We start from the raw sequence: 24,757 nt of genomic DNA, 5'->3' as shown, positions 1-24,757 counted from the left end.
AGTAGAACAAAGCAAAGGGTTTCGAAATATTGAAAGAATCAGTTCTATCAGATTGTCAGGCTACTATTGCTGATACAAGTAACGATATTCACGCACTAACTTCATCACCTTGTCAAAACTCTGGTAACTTCACGTGAACAACACCAGCTGTCATCACGTGATTACTGCTTTACGGAACACGCCCTGGCCAGTTACACTGTGTCACAATTCATTAATAACTCCATATTTATGTACCATAGACTCTCAAAATTTGGCAGAGGCATTGGTGAAATATTTCTTTACAGGGCTATGGAACGATTTTTCGTGATTCGCTGTTGACTAGCGTAATATCACATGTGAAAAATGCGGGTTTGTATTTTAACCAGTTTCCACGTTGTTATCGTTAAAAAGGATTCCATAGAGTTGTTCTGAGAAACCATAAGAGCCAAGGCTATCCAAAGGTTCAGAAGTGAAAGGTATTTTCTTAAATCGTGGGTCCAATAAGGTGTTTATTGCATAGATGTCATAATTTCCATAATCCACCCATCTTCTGTTACAAGAAGCAATGATTTCTGCTAACACAACCTGAGATTTTAGATCATGGTGGTCTTGACTCTCCGGAATTTGTGTTTCATCATCATCATAGATATGCTTATACAATTCACGCAAGAGTGCATTTAACAAAGGAATCACCTTGCTGCATGACATTGGTTTCTCTGTGCTCAGTTCTCTTGTTGCTTCCTCAAAAGACTGCAAAATTTCTAGCAACTCTTCCAGAATGGACCACTTATAAACTAAGAGACTTACTTGTGGCTCACAAGGTGAAGCACAAATCACAGACAACTTTTATTCTAGGAGTCGTTGGGAGCATGTAGCATGTACTGTTCCATCAAGTGGGGCGGTTAGTGATCAATTTGTGATCTGGAAGCTTAAGCTGAACTTGCAAAATTCCTTTAGCCTTTTCCATACCTTTAGATAAACGATGATAAAATGCCACAATATTCTTAGCAGACCTTAGCATAGCTTGCATGACGGGAATATCTTCAAACTAACTTCAATGGCAAATTGAAGGGTATGGCCAAAGTAGTGTCTACTGCTCCATTGTCTGAGATGCACTGCTAAGTCAACATTAGCAGCATTATCAGTAATGACTGTAGATACTGCTGAATTGTCAGTGGAGTAGTCACTAAGTATTTGTATTATGAAGATAATTATGTTAATGCCAGTGTGCCTTCCACTGAAGTGCTGAACAGCTAGGCAGATAGACACCAACTCAAAGTCTTGAGTTAGGTAATGGCAGGTCAATCCAAGGTAAGCTTGTTAGCCTCAGATGTCCACATATTGGTTGTCAGAGCAATTTTAGTATCAACTTGCAAATCTACAAGGTTTCTCTTTTTACTTTCCACTTTGCTTCTTCATATATACCAGGTATGACAGACCTAACAAATGTGGTTTTATCATACCGAGGTTCCAGCTGTTCTTTATCCTCCACAAATGAAAAGGCTGAAAGTCATAGATCATATTATCCGCTATCTTCTGGGTTATTTTCCTGTACTTAACACTACTTGTAGTCTTACTAGTAACTATACTTGTCAAAGTAGCCTGAGAAGAGTTTTGCTGAGAGATGTCTTACTACTTCTTTGTTTAGTGGATTTCTTTCTCTTCTTTTCTTCCTCAGCCTGTGGCTTCACTTCAAATACTTTTTTGGAGTGTGTGGTTCTAAAATGACTTAACAAATTTGTGGTGTTTCCGTCTGTCATTTTTATCGTCTTGTTACCAGGGTGTATCTCACACTGGACTCTAACTCCATCATGGCCAGCCACTTTCTAAAAGTACTTCCAAACTATACTTCTATTCTTCACTGCTGTTCCTTCTATGTGTACTGCCACATTAGCACTACTTTCACTATCAATACACTCTGTATCAGCCTGACAGAATGTCTGACACCACTTCTCATTGTGTACTTACCGAGGAGACCCCAGAAGTGCCATTTGCATTCAAAGACTCAATGATTCATTGAATTCTGCAATTCACACTACGTATTGGAGCTTGCTGCATTCTTCACCAATGCACAAGCCAAGAGATCCACCTTCAAAAGTTGTCAACATTTCGACCAACACTTTATAGAAGTAGCTAAAGAATCCGGAAACGTGCACAGGTGGAATAAGCCTTATGCCTAATGACGTCACCAAATAAAATGGCCATGGCTAGTTGGGGAACTCTAATGTATCGGAGCATTAGTTCTAATGGGGGTTAATAAGAATTGATCGACTATTCAATCCTGGAAGAAGACATCGACCTAAAATTATCAGGTATGGTTATAAGGGTATAAATTTAGTCTCTAACACTGGGGTAAAAAATTTAGCTGGTTTTCTGAGTTACGTAGAAGTTATTGCTTCGTTGTTCTATTAACCATACCTGGTAGTTTCGCTGTAATATCTCGTTTGTTAGTCACGATATGAATCTTCAAAATCTCAACCACCATTGGCTGCATATACTCGAAAATATAAGAGTCCCCCCAAATAGCAATTTCGTGTGACGTCATTAGGCATAAGGCTTATAGTGAGCTAAAAATGTGCTAATATTATTGTTATTATTACTAGGACCGGGTCACATATCGTATAGCTGGTTATTTTCGAAGGGTTTTTATTTTTGGATGTTTTGAAGAGGCCCTTCTCTTTGAAATTAAATTCCCACAAGTAAAAATAGTGTACTTTCAGGTGATCGAACAACGCATATTCGTTTGTGTATTCTTTACAAGTTTAAGCTCAGTATTATTAACAATAGTTGAACAGTATCATTACTACATCAATAGCCAGTAAAGTATCCAGAATGGCCATTGTTGGGAATCCATGACATCTGCTACTGTACCCTGATCGAGCCGATTGCCTCGCCAGTGGCTGCTATCTACTCCACTTATAACTCAAGTCTTCTTTCCAGTGTGCAAAAGTGGGGATTATTCCATCCTCGATTCCATCAGTAAGGAAAGCACATGTAGACTCTACATATTTTTGTAATTTGTGACACGAATTTTTATTTGCTTGAAACCCATCTGTACTTTCGAAATAATTATGCACTCTTCGAAATTAAAACCTTCAAAATTGCCATCGTAACTAGAGGCCACCAGTATATAGCTCTCTCTCCTGTATGCTTTGTATGCATATACACTGTGTACACAGTCCTGTGCCATAGCCACACCAATGATGTACCAGCACTTTTGTACATTATTGCAGTATTGTATGTATGTAGCAATACATTATTAACAACACCAAAGATGGAAATTGTTCAGCTATGGTGAAGGATGATGCATACAAAATGTAAACCCACAATATTTTTTACATTGTAGGTGTGAGATGTCTCTGAAGATGACTCAATCAAGAAGTGAGGCCATGTACGACAAGGTGGTGAAGGCCAGCACAGTCAGCATATAATCCGTTTAACTACCACTTGACCACCAGTAGCTAAGTGCAGTTCATCAGTGGTATGCCAATAGTACAGTGATGTGTACATACTATAATTATGCATACATAACATGCAGGAAATACTGTAGCAGATAGAGTATGCAAGCCAGGTGCTGAGACAGCCAAACCAGCAAGCCAGGTGAATTCATGAAGAGCCCAATGGGAAGGTAAATCACGAATTCTGTAGAGAGTTGCTACACCCGAAGAAACCGCCTCAGTACAAACCTTGCCTATGCTCAAGTTTAATATAGGCTTCTATAGTATGTTTGCGTTGAGCTGAATCCTCAAAAACATTTAATAACCAAAAACCTTTAATAACTCATGGATGCAATTACACACGATCTTGAAATTTGGCTCATTTGTAGTACTGTTTGACCCGCTAAAAATATTTCAAAATCTTGTTGTTCAAATGTTTGACATAATATTTATGGCCAATCAAAATTTTCACAATACATTTCCTATGGAGAAGCCATATAAGTATGGTGTCCATTTGAGTCCTTTCCCGAACTTGTAATAGAGCCAAACCGTACGTGTTTGTTGTTGACACCTTTGCTGTTACCAATAATCATCTGGTTGGCAGAAATGTTTACTCTGTTGAGTAAAAATCCACTTTCAATTTTTAGCTGTTTTTCAGGGTTCAGCTCAACGTGAACATACTAGTGTTTAATTTTCATAGATGGACTGCTTTTACCACTAAAAGGACTTGTTCATGTGGGTGTGGACGGACAAACATAGATAGGTAGATAGGTAGGTAGGTAGGTACACACACACACACATGTACGAAAAAATTTTTAGTAAGCCCACAGCCGGCTGTGGGCACGCACCTGGTTTAACAATGGCACAGGCCTCGTAGACTACCAGGAATAGCCTATCCCTTCGAGTTGAATGGAGGCATGTCCCCTACATACACGAACGAAAATGAAGAGCAGCTTTGAGGCTTTGTAGAGAGAATTTGTGGGAAAAACACGATAGTCAAACTATAAAACAGTTTAGAAGATACTTCTACGCATAACATGTTGTTAAAGTGGTATAGTTAACAAGCGCTTCCTTAGCGATGCATAGCAACATAACTGAAGAATTACAAAAAAATCATGAATTATGAAATCCAAGAATTACAATAAATTATGTATTAGTGCACAGCCAAAAACCTATTGGTTAAAATAATAAATAATTGGTTAATTCCAGATGAGTTAGCTAGCTGCATGACACCTGGTTTTTAGAAGTAGCACAACATCTAGCCAATACGGGAGGGGAGACCTCCATATCCATACCTATAATCCTTGCATAGAGTCCTTTTTTATTTTAGCTTGAAACAATCATCAAACTGCCAGCATAAATAACTTGATTAACACACTAGTATGGGAATCTTTGGAAAACAGAAGAAAGAGTTTAAATGTCTGATACTATCAGCATTTATTGAAAACGACCAGTAGTGCTCGGTGGAATGACATTTTTAATCCTGGTATCCATTATGGAAATGTACCCCAGTATCCAGTATTGCTGTACTTAGAAAATGGTATGCATAATATGCTTTGATCTTTGGAGGATACTAGAATTACTAAGAGACCTGCTACCAGATTCTTAAAATGGTTAGAGACCTGCTAGCAGAAAGAACTTAAGCATCACAAATCTCACTTTTGATCATTGATTTACAATGCTCCCTCCATGCATATTCAGGCTGATAGCCTACAGTGGGCAACCAGTCACCCAGGCCAACATGTGGTTAACCACACTATTCATTTTATAGGCATGTCTAAAAGAATTTGATTATGGGAGGTACAATCTAATGTTGCATGTACATTTGTTACGATGAATGGAGAAGTCCAGAAATATCATGGAAAATTCTATTTAATGCTCATCTGTTTCTAAAGTGTTTCTATTAAACTATGGATGGACCTTACTAATACCTAAATGGGTAAGCTTCCTTGTAGAAACAGTATTTTGCACTACGTGTAATGTGGGTGTGGTTCATATTCAAAACTGTGCCTGCTTTTTTGTGCTACTGTGGCACCACTAAAGGCACAACTTGTGACAACTCATTCCCATCGTATAAATCCAGACAAGCTGCTTCTTCGACACATGTGTTCTTTACACTCCTGTGACATCATAGGCACTTGCTACTGCTAACCCAGCTCAACATTATCGATCACTGCTGTGTCCCAGCTATGTCGGATCCAAGTCTAATTTGTGAAAGAAGGAAGTGCAAGCTTCGATTTTTTCAGCACCTTGACAAAAGCACGTTCAGTCTTCCACGATTATTTTAACAGTGTGACAATTTCAGAACAGCATACATAACCCAGTCCCACAATATATGCCCATATAAAATGTATACACTTTCTAAGTTGGTTAGAGACCACACCCTCGGATCTTCGTGGATTTAAAAAACCGAGTGGAGATCCTCAAGCTAGGTACACTGAACAAGCACTCAGAGGCTGAACTTGAAGTACAAATAGACAAATACTTTTTAGCAAAATGAGATGAAATGATATATTTTCTACCACTCCAGTGGGTTTCTCTCTGGATCTGGTTTGGTAACCAATCAATTTCAGCTTTGCATGCACCTTGTGGAGATGCATCAGTTTGAGAGTCTGACTGCTGCTCTCTTGAGGTTCTTAAGTAGCTACTTTACTTTCTCTTCTTGGCTAGGAGTGTAGGCTCTCCTTGTGTAAGTTGTGTAGTATCTATAGACTCTGTACTATCTGTAGTACCTGGTTGAGCAGCCTTTGCTTGCTCATTCTTGGAGGTTACATATGCTACTCAAACCCAGGATCCAAAAAGGATGCTACGCTCATCAGCAACCAACAAAATGAATCTGAATACTTGTCATCCAAATAATCTAGGACTTTGCACTGCTGTATCATCTTCACCAACACTGCAAACATCATCATGTAAAATTTTCAAAACCAGTAAAATTGCAGAAACAAACATATAGTGCTCTGCAGACAACCTATCAGTAAAATCATTCAAGAAATCCAATGCTGCATTCAATGCTTCGAGTCCTGCCAAGTCCTGCCAAGTGGGAACACAAGATGAAAATATTTTTGTCTCCACATAAAACTTCCTGATACAGTGTAGCTTTCTCTTGCTCCAGTACTTGACCGATAATCTTCTGAGTTTAACCTCAGCACATTTGACAGTCAGTGACTAAAGACTGTTCAGGTAAGCCTGAGCATCCTTCAAATCTCGCTTCTTTTTATAACTGTAAGAAAATGAACTTACTAGCTTTTTACACACAGCCACTGCACGATCAACCCGTCTATCACCTTTCAGAGTATTTCTTATTGTAAGGTGAAGATTATGTCCGAAGCAAGGTAAGTGTATCCAGTTGAGAATTGTGTTGACAGCTCGTAAAATATTACTATCATTGTCGGTACATAGTGAGTCAGACTTGATTCTTACTTTCAAGACCCCGTATCTGTGATTGCCTGAGCAAGGTTTTCACCATTGTGATCTTGAGGAAAATACATTGTACCTAATGCAAAGGTACATAATTCCCACTCCTTAGAAACTTAGTGTATTGTGTAACTCATGTAGGGATTACTGTTGACACTGGACCACATGTCAGTAGTACTGTAGCTGAGTAAAATTCAAAACTGCTTATGTCACAGTGCTTGAAATGGTCGGACATCTGACATTTTCCGACCAAAATTGGCGTTTGTCCAAACATGTTCTATTTTGGTCAGACATCATATCATGTCCAACCAAAATTGGTATAAAATTTACTCAGACAAATGCATATCAGACTTAATATAATACTTTTTCATGGCAAAAGTATTCAATGTCTGAACAAGTTTATAAATGCCTGATCAAAAATAGTTTAGTTTAGGTACTATATCCTAGTATTTTTGTCTGCATATTTCAAGCACTGATGTCATGAAGCACAGATTGCCTCATACGTTCATATAATTGTGGAAGAGCTGCAACTCGTACTGTGGATCAAATTGTCTCAGCAAGTTGGTACAACCTGGCTTTTCAACCGTGTATATAGACAACATATCTTTTCCAATGCAATACGTGATGGTATCAGTCAGTCTACGCTATTTCCTGCTGCGTCGATCATATTTCTGTGTCGCCTTGAGTGAATCTATGATTAATGGTTGGCCATGGAGGGCGTTTTTCTTTTGGCTTTCGGAGCAAGCAGAAGCAGAAAGTCTTCGAAATTCATTGCGCTTTTCCAGATAGTGCATGTGAAGATGGGAAATCAGATTTGAGGTATTTCCTCCGTGAGCAGCAACATTTTTTTACATGTTCGGCATGAAACCACTTCCCTTCTCACATGGAATATCGTCTTGGTAAAGAAATTCCATATTGCTGACTTAGTTTTTTTCTTTGCTAATACGTCATCGCTAGTATTGTTAGAAGAAATATCAGCTGGACTGGTGTCATCAATCTCGTCATCTCTCTCATCACTTTGCTCGTCATCCATTTTCTAATTAACAAAAATGTGGTCTTTATGCATGCGCAAGAAAACCAGTAATTCAAAATGCCATACCTTTAAACCGGTTTGTGTAAAATACCGTTACTAACTATATTTCCTGGTATATCGCCCAGCACTAGTGACCAGTTTTGCTTAGCCTATCACATATATGTGAACCCAAATCTGAAACCGTCATAACAAAATATTAAAATATATATAGTAGTGGTTCTAAAATACAAGGAATTAGGACTTTACTACAGTAGGTAGTAGTTGAGTGAAAATTCTTGCCACTTAGCTACTAAATGCTTTTCTTTTTCCACCTTTTATTTGTATTACAGTATCCATTCATTGGCATACCTATAAGCTTTTGGCAATAGCACAGGACCCTATGCACATGTCTTCAATGATGCATTACATAATAACATTCACTCACATGGGTGCAGACTGACTGACATACAAACATACACGTAAAGACAGACAATTTTCTGTAACCAGACAAAAGCCCACAGCTATGGGGAAAGTAGAATTCTAGGGAATGGGAACAGAAAGTGAGAACGACCAACAGGATTTCCTAATAAAGGTCATCATGTCAATATACAGGTTGAATTTTATACCAAATTACTTCTTTGCAGCATTGTTGGATCCTTCCACTAAAACTATCAAAATACACTAATAGAACAGCCTAGAATTTTTCCAACCAGGAACCTACAAGGAATCTAAAGTCTTAATTTGATGGATTAGCCAACATAGAATAAATCACTAGCCAACTGGTCCTTACATGGAGCCAGCATTGCAACTCCATCATACAACTTCTTATTCCGATGCCGTTTATAATATATACAGGCATTATCAATACTTTGAAAACCTCTTTGTCTTTAAAGGAATCCTTTAAAACGTTTTTGGTTTTACTTCAATAGACTTGGAGTTAGGTAACTTTCAGTTGCTACTACCTACCTGGCTAGTCCATAAAATTCACAGGTTTAATTCTTACAGATCCCTAGTGAAGTAGCAATGAATAAAAATTATATATTTTTATAAAAATATTGACTGTTCTATTAGAGTATTTTAGTGCAGAGCGACTGCTCCATTAGAGTGTATTGATTGTTCTAGCGAAAGGGACTTGCAAAGAAACATTTTGGTGCAAAATCCCACCAGCTTATTAACATGATAACCTTTATCAGACATACCCATTGTTTGAGTTTCTGTTCCTGCTTCCCAGAATTCTCCATTATACATATAATATTTACCTCAAAAATGGCATCATCTTCCTTGCACACACACTGGATGTGTTTACATTCCTCTCTGATGTGTTGGATATACTATCATAAAGAAGGATTATCATAAAGAAGATGACATTGTAAGCTAACACTAATGGATTCTATAATTGTAATTCACACACAATTTTAATTACGGAACACAACTTCACAAGCTGCTATAATTACCAATGGATGATTATATGCTTTAATTGGCATACCCGTACACTTTATATTCATTTGTCTGGCAGATCACTACACTAACTTTTTTTCTACATTTAATTGGTAAACTGTACCAGTTGTCTGTCATGTGTAACAGCAAAATTCTCATCTCATTTACCTGTGATGCTGGTATTTTCTTTTTGCAAGTCTTGCACACTTTAGGAGCATTAGGACACAGTTCAGTGTGTTCCTGTAAGTATCACCACATCACCCACAACACTACACTACCATACTACACACCTGTAGTTCAATGAAGGACATCTTCTTGTCACAATCCTTACACTCCACTTGTCGGTGAAGACACTTGTCTTTTAAGTGTACTTCTAGTTCTGATAGCAATACTCGTTCACCACATCCAGGGTTCTTGCACACCACTGTGACAAACTGACATTCCTCCAAGTGTTTCTGTGTAAAGGGTACAAAATAGCGTTGTAACATGCTATACACACTGTACCATCAGATCCTTGAATAATCCTGCCCAATCACATCCACCCTGGTAGTTATCACATTTCACTTTGAGATTAGCAATCTCTCTCTTCACAGCAAAATCTGGCCAAACCTGAGGTGATGCAGACTGTGCTACACTGTTCGTACACATAAAAGTAGAACACATGTATAACGCACGCCTACAAACCACTTTAGAAAACATCCTCCAACTCAAAACAATCCTCTAGTGGTTCTTTTCAATGTGTATAGGTCCATAAGTGAATATTAAGTGAAAAGGAAATAGTATTCATCTTCATAATATTGTTTCATAGGTAGAGAGAGGTTTACAAGGAGAATCCTGGATAAAATAATAGCAATGCTTGCAGAATGGATCATTGCACATGCTCATGACCTATTTTTGATTTAGATTTTAAAGTGGAACCAGGTGCTGTTTCTTCTTTTCAAAATTCCAGTACACACGCAAAACCATAAAAGTTTGTGTTGAGAGTTAGGTTTACTGGTGAGTGCTGCTTGTTGTATTCAACTCAGTAAAAGTAACTGTATGTTGAAGACGGTTACAACTTTTATTGTACGTGGGCGAATTAAATACTCTAATAGAGCAGTCACATAAATACTCTAATAATGCAGTCAAATACTGAATTAATAAAAACTCAAAAATTTAAAGAAGAATAATGATTGTTGAAAAAAGAAGGTATTGCTGGGGGAGTGGGGGTAGGACATGATGTTATAATACATACAATTTTGTGTAACCTAATTGAATTCCAATGATAAATACATGATGAAAAACTAATGTAGCAGCTACTTGCATCATTGTAGATGCCAAAGTTGATTGCATTTATATATATATACTAGTGACTAAGAATATAGCGAACAATAACACAGGTACCTGAAACTAAGATCACTCTAAATAACGTCCTGTTGCAAAGTTCACTGTAATATCGCTGGGGCTTAGCAGGGCTTAGTACATGAAATGATTTCTTCACTATTGAATTACTATTTCTGATAAATAAACACAATGCTGATCTTCACGGTTTACTAGAACTAAACCCAATGGCAAAATGTACAGTACGCACATGTCACACAATTATTGTGATGTCATCTCCTACCTCCTTTGTTACTGGGGTGGTAATGTGAATCCCTATTTTGACTTGTCTCAAAATGATGACAGGAGCATGTAACTAAAAAATTTTAAGACAGTGAGTCAAAATAGGGAACATTACTACCCCAGTGATCCCTTCTTGTTTCATGGTTGTTTCTAGGGATGAGCGATACTACCATTTTAGTATCACGATCAATACTAAAGCCACTATTCACAATACTGAATAATTCACGATACTTATGAATAAGTCAATCATAGCTGCTGCTACACACTGTATTGCTCAGCATTCCTGCAGGAAGTCCTTATAGGTGATAGCAAACTAGCCACTATCATTCTTGTTTACAGTAACAGTTATTGTAACACATGCTTTGAGGTTATGTTGTGGTGTTCACACCTCTCTGCAGGGGAAACCAGGTGGGTGGACTTAATCATTTACAAGGATTCTTAGCCTAGTACTGCATAACAAATGGATTTTTAATGACAATAATGTACAGGCATGGTATCACGATAGTTAATAACAAAATATCGCAATATCGATACTTTCGAAATATCGCGATATCGCTAAAACGGTAGTATCGCTCAGCCCTAGCTGTTTCAGTGATCCCCCTTTTAAAATTTTTATTCATCTAGTATAAATGAATGTGCTTCACTTTGAGTGCACTCAAGACCCCAAGTATTCTGATAACACTGTATCACCACAATTAAGGACAGTCGCTATGCTGTAAGAATGCACACAATCTTCTGAATGTCTAAGATGGGAGACTGGCGCATGACATACACATTTACACTGTATAACTCTGATCTACCATTTATCTACAACCGTGCATTCACTGCAACAAAAAAGATGCTTTTGTAATTTTACTAGTACTCTAAAACAATTATATATACTCACTTCATCATTTGGATCAAGCTCAAGCACAAAGTTACGATCCCTATGAAAATAAGTCAAGACAAACAATGGTCATTACTTTCTAATATGTTACAACCAAAACACTTACAATGGTACAAAATACTTACAATATATCAAAGTCAAGTAAGACAGTTATCTTGATTGGTGAATTGTGACCGTCTCAGCAAAAGCCCACATAATTTGCAAACGTATATTTTTTGTGAACACAAAAAGGTTAAATTCAAAGAAAAAAATAATGAAAGTTTTCATTGAGTCATTACTCACAGAAGCAAGTTAAACCTAAACACCACCTTAACTATTTGCCTGCTCATGGAGAATTTTGTTTTGTTCCTATAGCTTCAAAAGTATGCATGATACTAAAGCCTCTAAAGCCTTACATGACACATGTGTTTGTTTACAATGAACTATACCTCAGTTGATCAGCCAATTCATGGTGAATTTAAGCTAAATTTTTTTAATTCCTTTGATTTCACAATTTTGCTCTTCCTATTGTAATTCAAAATTTACTCACCATAATGCTGAGGCATGAAAAGAAATTCAGAGTTTTGCTGAGACAGTTAAAATTATTAGTGGACATTCACTAAAGTAATCTACTGTAGTTAAACGAGGCATACATCTATAGCCAGCCTGTAGCCAGCTATGGACGAATACTTGAAATTACAAAAAATGTATGTGTGTGTGTTTATTGTTTATGCACATGAGCAAAACATTTTCAACCACTTGTTTATCACTTTGTAATCATACAGTATGATAGTACTGTATAGTAGAGACCACAATGGCTTGGGCGTGGCCAATGAAAAAACATCACCCAAAAACCAGCCTCACTTTTTCCTGATGACAATGAGGTAGTATTAGTCAGGTAAAACTAGGCCCAAACAAGCCTTCAGATCCACTACAAACAAGTTTCTTAAGGGTGCTCGCTGATATTTGAAGCCGTTTAAGTGCCAGCCCAGAAACCACAGGACATGTTAAGCAGACATGTTTTGCGAACATGAGGAAGAATAGCATGTTTTTTCGCTTCAGAATCGTCACTGAAGTGTTAGCAAATGATTGTCTGATGGATCAACAGTTATGAATTAATCTAAAAGTAAGTGTTATTTAAGGCAACAAAGGTGAACGCACTTTTCGCTTGTACGCAACATGCGTTCGTGCCTTGTTTTCTCGAGTGATAGGGTATGCTGGTAGTTAGTATTGTAATTGTAAGCTGCTTATGTAGGGGACAATGTTACCAGCTGGAATCACAAGGTGTTACAAGCTGCTGATGATGGCGTGCCTAGCGTAACCTATCCAAGAGCGACTTGGAGACTCCAGGCGGAGCAAGAAGCTGTTCCTGTGTGTGAAGAAGAGAAAGCAGAGCTTTGTGTGTTTAGAACAGCGTTTATGACGTTTATTTTGAAAAGTTGGTGATTGCGGTCAATAGGAATTTGTGTGGTTATTGTATCAATAATGTTGGGCGCACGCAATCTTTGCACATGTTTACTAAAAATAAAACTAGTTTTTGAGTGATAGCCGTGAAGGCTTCAAATTTTATAGGGAGATTCGCTGATAAATTCTCCAGAGATCTATGTTTAGATTTTGTCCGTAGCGTTATGGCTTCATGAGTTACGGCACCGAGAACATGAGATTTTGAATGGTGTAGCACACTTTTAGTACTAACTTAAGTTATATGTATGCTGTGTACTAATACTAAACATAGAGTTGTGAGTTATAAGCTGAAGTTTGTTCAATGTGGTTTCCAGTGCGCTACTGTGAAAAATGGAGGACTAGTTTCGATTTAAGCCCTTCATAAAGAACTACGCATAGCTATAAAATGGTATAGGCTAGAAGAATTCTGCTAGGTTTGTGTTGAAGAGAAAGAGAAGCACTTCCAACGTAAGTAGCATATGGATTCATTTTATACATTATGCGAGTATAAGCAACAATACAAAAATTGCATGTTGTATGGCTTCAAATAGCCGCGAGCACCCTTAAATTAATAAATGGAATTTTCTAGTAACTGACTGATGCCAAGCATAACTTGATAACAGCTAGGACAAAGGGCTTGATTTTTTCACTGTTCGGTGTCACTTCAGCCGGACACATGCCTTTTGGCATACCGCCGTATGTACAATGCATTGGATTACCAGTGTTCTCCTTTGTATCCTATTCATCGGTGTCAATTTGGTGGTAGCACGTGATGGCTTCCCATTGTAATGGAAATTGTCTATATTTTTCATAGTTGCTACTTTAATAGCAGAGGTGCTTTTCAAACAGTTCTTGACTCATAATACTGTGTAACAGGTTGAACATACTGAAGCTAACAACGAAGCATAATGGATACTCTACTTTTCAGACAATGATTGATAGCTAGGGTGCGCAGCACCATTCTTTCTTTTGATGTGGTATACATGGGTTCACCAGTCATAATAATTTTATTTTATAAAAAAAGTTAACAAACAAGTACACAAAAAATTGGAATTTTCAACTAGAGTAGGGACCATAGCACATCGATAAAAAGTACTGAAACAAGCTGGGGTAGTGTATGATATTACAGGTTTTTGCAATTGAATTCAGTGACTTTGCAATTGAATTCGTCCCGTTTGAGTTCGTCGCTTTTGCAATTGAATTAGTCCCATTTGCAACTGAATTAGTCCCGTTTGCAATTGAATTCGTCGGTTTTGCAACTGAATTCATCCTGTTCAAAATTGAATTCGTTGGTCTTGCAATAGAATTTGTCGGTTTTGCAATAGAATTCGTCGCTTTTGCAGTTAAATTCATCTATAACAAGAATGGCGGCGACAAATTCAATTGCAAAAACCTGTAAATCACTAAGAAGCGCTATATCCCTACTGTGCTCAAGATACCATAATGGAAATGCACAGTAGGGATATAACACTTCTTACTGTTTTACTGTGATTTAATATCATGCACACTACTCCATCTTGTTCAGTACCTTTTATGTGCTACGGTCCCTACTCTAGTTGAAAGTTTCAATTTTTTGGTGTACTTGTAAAACATAGAATCAAGAGTTCATAATACAGTAGTACAGAGTTAACAGATTTTAATTGTGAACTCTTGATACAACCAGGAGCTCATCGAGTCCGTAGGATGAGGGAGCATGTAATTCCGTAAACGGCGAAATTCAAACATGGCGTCGCAATTTATTAATAGTAATTTAAACAGTAACCGTATAAGGATAAACACATACCGCGCATGCTCGCTAAACCATTACTACTGGCACAATATTGTAGTCTTCTTGCTCCAGCAATGAGCGACGAAACTCGATTCCGTCAGTATTTACTGCAGATACTCTGTGCTGCCACCGTGGACTGATAGCCGGCCCACTTACATTACGCGGTAAGCAAGAATGTTTCCTAGCAGTCTCCAAAACATCTTGTCACTGTTTCACTCCGTTAGTTAAGCCCTTTCCTCGACGTTTCCTTCCTTGCCATCTCTTTCTTTCACGAATTAATCCAGGCGCTGTATATTTGTGGCATGATCATTACGTAATCCTTTACCCTACGATACAACTTTTACTATATAAGGAATATACTATGTTAAGAAATGTCCGCCATGTTTGAATTTTGCTGTTTACGTTGTGAGTATGCGGAGTTACATGCTCCCTCGTCCTACGGACTCGATGAGCCCCTGATACAACACTGGTAACACATTCAACAAGTAATTCAGAAGTGTAATTGGAATTTACTGCTTTGAACCACAAACTGCATACAGAAGTTGGCTTTGAGTTTATTTTGTCTACACTACAGTATACTGCTTTCTGATGAAAGTTCTCTTGACAAAGCCTCAAGGCTGTTCTTCATTTTCGTACACTATTGCAAGGGACATATCCCTTGAGAGGATTTGCTACTCCTAGTAGCCTAAGAGGCTAGTTACACTGTTTTTTCAGCCATTACATGTTTTTTCAGCCATTAAATGTATAGTAAATGTCTGTTGGGGAAGGTACTCATAACTCTCCCATATTTCAAACCAATATGAATAAGCCAATGTAGAACAAAGCTAACAGCTATTTCTCATAAAATGGCTGCTTTTAGCATATGCAATATACAGGATGTATAAGCCTTTTTTCTCATGTGAATGGGAATGGACAGACATACTTACAAACAAACAAACATTTGCAAAGATAACATACGCCTTAGCTTTCTCAAAACATCCTTTGCAAAATCTCTTTCCAGTTTCAGTAGTTTGTACAGGATCCTTCAACATCAGCTTACAGTAGGAACAAGTCAGTCCATCACGAACTTCTCCACCATCTTGTGAGTATACCCTGTATCCTGGCATTGCTCTCCTTTTCAAATACACTCTACTACCAACTATACTGTCGGAGGTAAAGTATGTAGCTTGTTTCTTGGTTAGTAGCACAGTACAATATCTACTAAACACACAAGAAAGGTTTATGATTATCATCAAGAGTATATAATAGAAACCAAGAGTATCGAACGGGTGTATTACCCATGATTAATGATTGTGTAAAGAAACACGGATATTTCAGTAATTGTTTGTTTTCATTGCTATTAAGGGTTGCTGTATTTAGCCCAATTCAACCACTAAACCAAGTGAAAACAAGGTAGCATTAAAAGAAATTAGCTAATGTAAAGTTCTGGCATTGCCAAGCAAATTCCTGAAGTTGTGGAAACATGCTCGTTTGTGCAACCGTTGTTTTAGCAAGCTGGAGTTATCTTGGGTCCTTTCTACACTTTCTTTGTACAGTAACTGTTGAACACTTGGTTGTATAACATGGAAAACTGGCAAACAAAAGACCCGTTGCCACGTACACATTTCAAATTACCATTTCGCATAAACAAACAATTACTGAAATATTCGTATTACTTATGCAATCATTAATCACGGGCTAATACACCATTTGACACTCTTGGTTTCTATTATGTACTCTTGTTATCATACAAACTAAAAATCAACAATGATATCAAATAAGTAGACATAAAGGCTAGCATGCAACACATAAAATGTGACCTCCTCTATCAACAGACCTGTCTACCCAATTTTGTAGCAGAAACTTACACTGTATGTGATCTAATTCACAAAAAGACTGAAAATCTTTGTTTTGTTGCAGTACATCAAACTATAGACGTTTGTTTACATAGTGTCAAAGAAATAGTACACGATTGATCTTTCTTCACTTACAGTATGGTGAATATAGGTGATACATACAAGGAAGAATTTACCCAGCAATAGATTGTTTTAATCATGACAGCACAGATCTCACCATTTTATTAAATTCTTGCACATTTTTTCCTCTATACTTGCTGTATAGTACGTTTTTACTACAAAGACTTTATTTTTGTGAACAGTGGCTAACCGTGGTAATTAAATTCACACTTATTTTATCTCATGTGTTTTTGTGTCTTCTTGTTGCCCTATAACTCTAAGTATCATTGTGCCGCCGTGAAACAAGAATAAACTGCATATCTTGAGAGGGTGCGCAGTAAATGCCCCACTACTGTTGAGTCGTTGTGCAGTACATTCCCCACTTTTCTACATGCAAGTAAGGTCCTCACCAATGACAGGAGTTCAAAATGTCGTTACAAATGAGGTAGCCATATATACAAGTACTTAACAATGCTTCAGTCTCCTCTTCCAATGTGTATCTAAAACATTTCAGCAGATTTTTATTTTCACAAAGAGCTGCATTTGTGGAAATTTGTGTCACACTCTTAAAATTCGTGATAATATTATAAGACACAGTAAAAACCCGCTATATGGTACAGTATATTATGTAGGGATGTAATTCCACAAACTATAAAGTACAGGAAGCTAAAACTTCACCCCAGCAAGCATGAAGCTATGTAATCTTAATAAACGCACTTTTATATTGTTGTCTTTTATTTACAAAACAGGTCACATTTATGAATTCTTGTGTCAATATGTGTGGCTTCACTTTTCAACCACTATATACCACCATGGAACCACAAGTACTTAGTTCATAGACCACAAAACTCCCCTATGAAAGAAAGATAAGAGTTGATGGTAAGGAGGTTATAGTTATGATAGTGTTGCATGAGCAGTCGTAAAAGTACCAAAATTGTTAGTACAGTTGTAGAGAACTAGACAGTATATAAGTTAGTATTGTAATTTAGGCCTCCCTTTGATAGCATGTATTTAGGTATTGTTATGCGCATGCGTGTATGTATGTATGTATGTACGACGTAACGTATTAAGATGGCGAACGTGTAGGCACATGGCGTGTTAGTACTCACGGATTCATCGAACCCCGCTACGAATACGATATTAGTTGGTGCTGTGACTAGCTGCAGAAGTGCTTCGTGAGAAGCTACCCTCTTTGAACGCTCATCGCTACCGATCATCTGGATTGATCGCTCCTCCTAAACTCAGAAGTCGTGGTACCGTGGCATTTGATATATTCGAAACGGTACCCCATAAGGCAAGCGTTCCGTAGTACTAGAGCCGTTGTTTTTTTTTGCACATTTTCTTGCAGTGTGCGCTAATTGAAATCACTTGTTCACACGATGGCAGAGATCACACGCCTCAAGAATTCTAGAAAGGCCTACAAAAGCCACGTTACTAGAACACTCAAGAAGGTGGAAGAACTGATGGCCATAAAGGATATCGATGAACTCCAAATGTCATCCCTGAAGACCTCACAAGAGATTCTGGAAAAGAAGAAAGGTACCATCCACCAGTTAGACTCCCAAATCCTTGAACACACAGAACCAGTTGACTTACAAGATATGATCCTAGAAATTGAGGAAACTCAAGATCTCCTTTTAGAGAAAATTAACCAAGTTGAAACATTCATCAGTCTGCATACCAGAGCTCCTCCAGTTGTGATGCCACCAGTTTCAACACTACCATCTACGACCCTGGTTGCCGTTGAGTCTACCGCTGTTGAGTCTACCGCTGTTGTGTCACTTCCACATGCTGTGACATCCAGTTCTAGTGCTGCTGCATCCACAACAGTTACAATGCATGGAACATCACCGGTGGTCACATCAGTTATACCGCCTAGTCATCCACCACCGGGTGTCCTGACAAGCACCAGTGCAGCAAACCTGCAACCTCAAGCAGCCAGCAGGCTCCCCAAACTGACACTTCCAGTATTCTCCGGTGACCCACTTTCTTGGCAGACGTTTTGGGACTCTTTCAGTGCCGCAGTGGATACTAGTCCCACATTGGGTGCAATCCAGAAGTTTAGTTATCTCCAAGCCCAGCTCCAAGGAGACGCTGCCAGGACCATTGCTGGTCTTCCTCTTACAGAGGCCAATTACACCCACTCAGTTTCATTACTTAAAGAACGCTTTGGTCAATCTAGCAAGATCCAGAATGCACACATGTAGGCTTTGCTAGAACCTCCTGGCCCAACCAATGAGCTGTCCAGTCTCAGATTATTCTATGATTCGGTTGAGACGCACATTAGAGGACTATCATCACTTGGGGTGTCAAAGGAATCCTATGGAACTCTTCTGGTGCCAATTGTTTTAGTCAAATTGTCAGTACCAACCCGTAAGAACTTGGCTAGAGAACACAGTAATCTGGACTGGTCCATTGACAACCTTCAAGCAGCAATACTTAAGGAGATTAGAGTGATGGAAACAGGATTTTACACCAGTGATGCACAGTCAAGTACTACCAAAGGATCATATCCTACTGCATTGTTTTATGCTGGTATTAGAGGATCACGCTTTAACCCCTCTTCTAATGGTAAGAAGAAACCACTGTGTGTATATTGTAAGGGTGACCACTCCCCAAGTATGTGTGAGGTAGTTAGTGATGTTCAGAGGCAGCTTGACATAGTTAAGAAGGGAAATTTGTGTTACAATTGTTTGGGTAACCAGAAGGTGTCACTCTGTAACTCTAAATTTAGATGTAAGAATTGTAGACATAAGCACCACACTAGCCTATGTAAGCCCATCACTGAAGACCCCAAACAACCTGATAAGAGAGACAGCGAGGTGAAAGGTGCAACTTCATTAACACAGGCCAATACTCAGACACAAACCAGTATGACCATGGCTCCAGTATCATATGATTCTAATAAGTCCCCACTTACCACCAATACCATCAGTCTGCTAAAGACAGCTGTTGCTCCATTAGTGCTGAAGGCTTACGGATACAGGGTAATATCTTGTTTGACAATGGTTCCCAACGTTCTTTCATTACAGAAGAGGTGGCCATTAAGCTCAAATCGAAGCCTACTACCAGTGAACATATAGCAGTTGCACCCTTTGGTGCAGAATACACATCAACACAACATTTGTCAGTAACCTGTGTGTATGTAGAAACTAACTCAGGGGAACGAATACCAATCACCGTTCTCATTGTCCCATTATTGCCGCACCACTTCAAAATTCTGTGCATGCTTCTGTCAGTACCTTTCCACATCTACAGGGACTGAAATTTGCTCACCCCATTACTAATGAAGAGAATTTTCAGATATCTATGTTAATTGGGGCAGACTTCTATTGGACATTTGTTGAAGACAAGATAGTGAGAGGAGATGGCCCAACAGCTCAACAATCTAAGCTAGGTTACCTCTTTTCTGGACCGATACACCAAGTGATACCACATTGTGCCACAACCAATGCCTTTCATATTGCCGTGATGAACCTATCTGTTGAAGATCCTGATCCTCAGCAATTTTGGTCTTTGGAAGAAACAGGTACAGTCAAACCTGCTTTGCCGAGTACAAATGAAGATTTTCTCCACCAATATCAATCAACCAGCATCAACCAAGCTAAGGATGGCACGTACACCGCCAGATTTCCCTGGAAACCAGACCACCCCTATCTTCCATCGAAATTTGCAGTGTGTGAAAGACGTACACGAAATCTAGTTTCAAGACTGACACAATCACCAGCTCTCCTACACCTATACAATGACATCATTTCAGATCAGGAAAAAAGGGGCTTCATAGAGAGACTATCGTCTGATCATCAACCTGAGCAAGTTCACTACCTCCCTCATCATCCTGTCAAAAAGGACTCTGTTACTACACCTATACGGATAGTTTTTGATGGTAGTTGCCGACAGGGGAAAGGGTCAGCAAGCCTTAATGACTGTCTACTTGTAGGTCCCCCATTTTTGAATGACTTGTGCTCCATTCTGCTTAAGTTCCGAGTACCAACGTTTGCATTTGCCACAGATATTGAAAAGGCATTTCTTCATGTGAAGTTAGACAAGGCCGATATCGATTATACTCGTTTCCTGTGGCTTTCAGACATTACCAAGCCAACTGGTGAACTAGCAACATACCGTTTCAAGGTTGTTCCCTTTGGAACCACAAGCTCACCCTTTATGCTTAATGCCACCCTAGACTTACATCTCAGTAAGTTTTCCTCTCCAGTGGCTAGTGACATGAAAGCAAACTTGTACGTTGATAACCTCCTTTCCGGTTGTAATTCAGAGGACAAAGTTATAGATTATTACGAGCAAGCCAGACACATTATGGGTGAAGCGAGATTCAATCTACGTTCATGGTCAACAAACAATTGCCGTCTTCGTTCTATCATTACACAAGATAACACTAATGATCCCAACACAACTGTTAACGTGCTAGGTTTACGATGGGACACCTTGACAGACTCGATATCATTCACACCAAGGCATTTTGTTTCGCTTACTTCAACCTCACTTGTCACCAAGAGGGAGATACTACGTGACTCGGCACAGATCTACAATCCTCTAGGGCTTTTAGCACCTGTCACAGTTAAGGCTAAGATCTTGGTACAAGCCATGTGGAAACAGAAGATTGATTGGGATGAGCCACTGGATCAAGAACTAACCAAAGAGTGGTCCATCATAGCTGAAGACATCAAGGAAGCAACCACTATCACCTACCCACGGCCCTATTTTGTGCCACACCATCAACTCTCATCAGCAACGCAACTCCATGTATTTGTTGATGCAAGCCTTAGAGCATACGGAGCAGTAGTGTATCTACGACAAAGCAACTCCATTTCACTGGTGATGTCCAGATCCAGAGTCACCCCCACCAAGTCAATCACCCTCCCAAGACTGGAACGTATGGCAGCAGTTACCGGTGTGAGGTTGGCGAATTTTGTGATAACCTCAGTGATGTACAAGTTTTCTGAATTTTCCACATTTCTTTGGTCTGATAGCCAAATTGTGTTACACTGGATCCATCACCTGAAGTTATCCACACAATCCAAGCCTTTTATTGCCAATCGTATTCAGGAAATTAGAGACTCTTTTCCTGTGGAACACTGGAGTTATGTCCCAACCGCAGACAACCCGGCAGATCTTCTAACAAGAGGGTTACCCACACAACAACTACGTACATCAAGACTCTGGCTCTATGGACCTTCATGGCTACCATCAGAAACTCAATGGCCAACCTGGTCTCCCATCAATGTTCTCTCTCTCCAAACAACAGAGGCTACAGAAGCAGTATCAGATCTTGATTCCACTAGTGACATTGGACAACCCCAGAGTCATGGGATTCACTGTATCATTGACATGTCTCAGTACAGTCAACTTTACAAGCTCCTGTCTATCACATCCTATGTCTTACGTTTCTGCAATAACCTACAACATCCTACTAACAAGAATTCTGGTCCAGTTACAGCTAAAGAACTATCTACAGCTAGATTAGTTTGGATACAGTATTGCCAATCACAAGCATATAGTAAGGAAATCACCAACCTTAAGGAAAAGTCTGGCAAAAGATTACTATTAGTCCGACAGCTCCGCTTGTTTCTGGACAAGGATGGTTATATTAGGTGTGGCGGGAGGATTCACAATGCTCCCATAGGTGAGTTAGCCAAGTTTCCGTATCTGCTTCCAGCAAACCACATGTATACAAAGTTACTTGTCTATGCTACACATGTTAAGCTTTGTCATGCAGGTGTAAACAGTACAGTAACTGCACTGCGACAATCATACTGGATTCCGACAATAAGGCAGTGTGTGAAGAAGTTGATTGGAAAGCCGTACAAGAATCCAGATCCCCTGCCACTACCCAAACTCCGCATTGAACAGCCAAACCCCTTTGAAGTCACAGGCGTTGACTTTACAGGTGCACTATATGTTAAGGATGATGGAACTGAGCGAAAGGTATACATTTGTTCTTTTACCTGTGCTACCACATGTGCAGTGCATCTTGAGGTGGTCCTGGACCTTTCTCTTGAGAGTTTTATGTTGGCATTTCGCAAGTTCACCAGTCGCAGATCAACACCTGTAACCATGGTGTCAGATAATGCATCTACATATATGGCTGCAGCAGAGGAGCTAACCAGACTGTTCCAATCTCCATCTTTGAAGACCGCTCTTGAATATCATGGAGTCACCTGGAAGTTTATTCCCAAAAGGGCTCCATGGTATGGGGGCTTTTGGGAGAGGTTAGTAGGACTTACCAAACAGTCACTCAGAAAGGTGCTGGGAAGAGCTTTCGTCACTTTACCAGTTCTCCAGACTATAGTAGTAGAAATTGAGGCAATACTGAACGATCGCCCATTAACGTATGTTTCAACAGATGTCAGAGATGTGGAGCCTCTTACCCCTGCCCATCTGTTATGTGGCAGAAGAATCACATCCTTACCTCATGAGTACGATGAGAATGTTGACGACCCAGATTATGTGGATGCTGCAGCTATGAGGACACAAGTTACCAGACACTCTAGGATTCTTGTTCATTTTCAGTCCAGGTGGAAGAGAGAGTACCTTACCTCCCTGAGGGAGTTCCACAAGGCGTCCGGACACAACAAACAATTGATCAAGAAAGGAGATGTTGTTTTGATGCATGACGACAAACCTAGACTGAACTGGAAACTTGCAGTAATCGAAGAGCTCCTAGTTGGAAATGATGGACTCGTCAAAGCAGCAAACATACAGACTGGCAATTATATCACATCTAGACCTATATCGAAGCTGTACCCGCTAGAAGTATCTACAACTCCGAGTACTGAAGCAGACAGACTCACAGAGCAAGGTGACAGTGAACCCGCTATTGTTGAACAGACTGTTATTGAAGGACGTCCTAAGAGAAGAGCTGCTGAAAAGGCTAAGTTACAGATAGCAGAGTGGTCAAGAGACATATGCCGCCCCCCGGAGGATGTAGAGAACTAGACAGTATATAAGTTAGTATTGTAATTTAGGCCTCCCTTTGATAGCATGTATTTAGGTATTGTTATGCGCATGCGTGTATGTATGTATGTACGACATAACGTATTAAGATGGCGAACGTGTAGGCACATGGCGTGTTAGTACTCACGGATTCATCGAACCCCGCTATGAATACGATAACAGTGCCACATTATTCATAAAGGCCTAGCAAAAGTGCTTATGCGGCTATCTACCATGAAGGTACATTTATAGCTTGAAAAATGCTGAGAGATTAAGTTACCAGTGACATTGTTAGGCTTACAAACGTTGGTACATTTTTTAAAGACACACCCACATTACAAGTAACATGAAATAACCACTATATAACACTCTAGCCAGTCATAAAAGCCTTTTAACTAAAATTTTCATATCCCAGGGACTTGTCTCATATTCACAAATGTAGCCAGAACACATAGTACCAGCCATCAGCGCATATTGGGCTCAAACATTTTCTGTCTCTGAAGTAGGTTCATTTTGCATTGTGGCAGCAGAATTGGTGCCCCACGTTTTCCAATTTGTTAATCAACACACTAGCGAATGATTACCACTTGACTCCCCTGCCCATAAGATATGGAAGACCATCATAGCTACAGTGTACATCTTACAGGATTGTACATTAGCAAATAAGATATCAAATATAACATCTCTCTCCAGCAGAGAAAATACATATAATTATGTAAAGAAGCCTTTCTACATGTGCAAATACATACGTGTGCACAGAGCCACATGTAGAGTGGTAGAATTCAACTAAAACTTGTAGGTGGCATATTTGTAGAGGCAGGCGGAAAATATTCATTGCACCCCATCAGCTAAATACTCCAGTAGTGAATACCTACCTAACATATATATACTAGAAGAGTGAACTGGTCTACT

General features: G+C 39.1%; 2 protein-coding genes and 1 non-coding gene across 4 annotated transcripts in view; 1 reads left to right on the top strand and 2 right to left on the bottom strand.

Moving 5' to 3' along the window:
* Positions 1–24,757, bottom strand: part of LOC136265446 (TNF receptor-associated factor 2-like) — a 32,016-nt gene that overhangs the window by 6,542 nt on the left and 717 nt on the right. Inside the window, exons 2-7 of one of the 2 annotated variants that reach the window (XM_066060299.1) lie at positions 15,918–16,157; positions 11,771–11,810; positions 9,787–9,891; positions 9,573–9,737; positions 9,451–9,522; positions 9,105–9,176 (exon numbers count right to left, since the gene is read on the bottom strand). In XM_066060299.1, coding sequence (XP_065916371.1) covers positions 9,105–9,176; positions 9,451–9,522; positions 9,573–9,737; positions 9,787–9,891; positions 11,771–11,810; positions 15,918–16,066 — 603 coding nt within the window. In that variant the 5' untranslated portion in view covers positions 16,067–16,157. Of the gene's footprint in view, positions 1–9,104; positions 9,177–9,450; positions 9,523–9,572; positions 9,738–9,786; positions 9,892–11,770; positions 11,811–15,917; positions 16,161–24,757 lie in introns of both variants that reach the window. The other variant, XM_066060298.1, reaches the window with a different exon arrangement.
* LOC136267827 (5.8S ribosomal RNA) lies at positions 1,924–2,079 on the bottom strand. The gene has a single exon (XR_010706793.1). It is a non-coding gene; the product is annotated as a 5.8S ribosomal RNA (ribosomal RNA).
* LOC136266559 (uncharacterized) lies at positions 18,274–23,848 on the top strand. Its single transcript, XM_066061562.1, has 5 exons — positions 18,274–19,066; positions 19,112–19,630; positions 19,685–19,881; positions 20,153–22,535; positions 22,629–23,848. The coding sequence occupies exons 1-5, from the start codon at positions 18,274–18,276 to the stop codon at positions 23,846–23,848; spliced, it is 5,112 nt and encodes a 1,703-aa protein (XP_065917634.1).

Source organism: Dysidea avara, chromosome 9, assembly GCF_963678975.1.
Source record: "Dysidea avara chromosome 9, odDysAvar1.4, whole genome shotgun sequence".
NCBI lineage: Eukaryota > Metazoa > Porifera > Demospongiae > Dictyoceratida > Dysideidae > Dysidea > Dysidea avara.
The sequence above is the reverse complement of the archived record's forward strand: the minus strand, read 5'-3'. Positions and strand labels throughout refer to the sequence as shown.

What these genes read in the sequence shown, in the direction of transcription:
- LOC136266559 (XM_066061562.1), top strand. Translation starts at nt 18,274, where the DNA reads ATGGCAGAGATCACACGCCTCAAGAATTCTAGAAAGGCCTACAAAAGC. An exon ending in TGAAGGCTTACGGATACAGG is followed by an intron (nt 19,882 to 20,152) that starts GTAATATCTTGT and finishes CCACATCTACAG; the next exon opens with GGACTGAAATTTGCTCACCC. An exon ending in GATTCACAATGCTCCCATAG is followed by an intron (nt 22,536 to 22,628) that starts GTGAGTTAGCCA and finishes TTTGTCATGCAG; the next exon opens with GTGTAAACAGTACAGTAACT.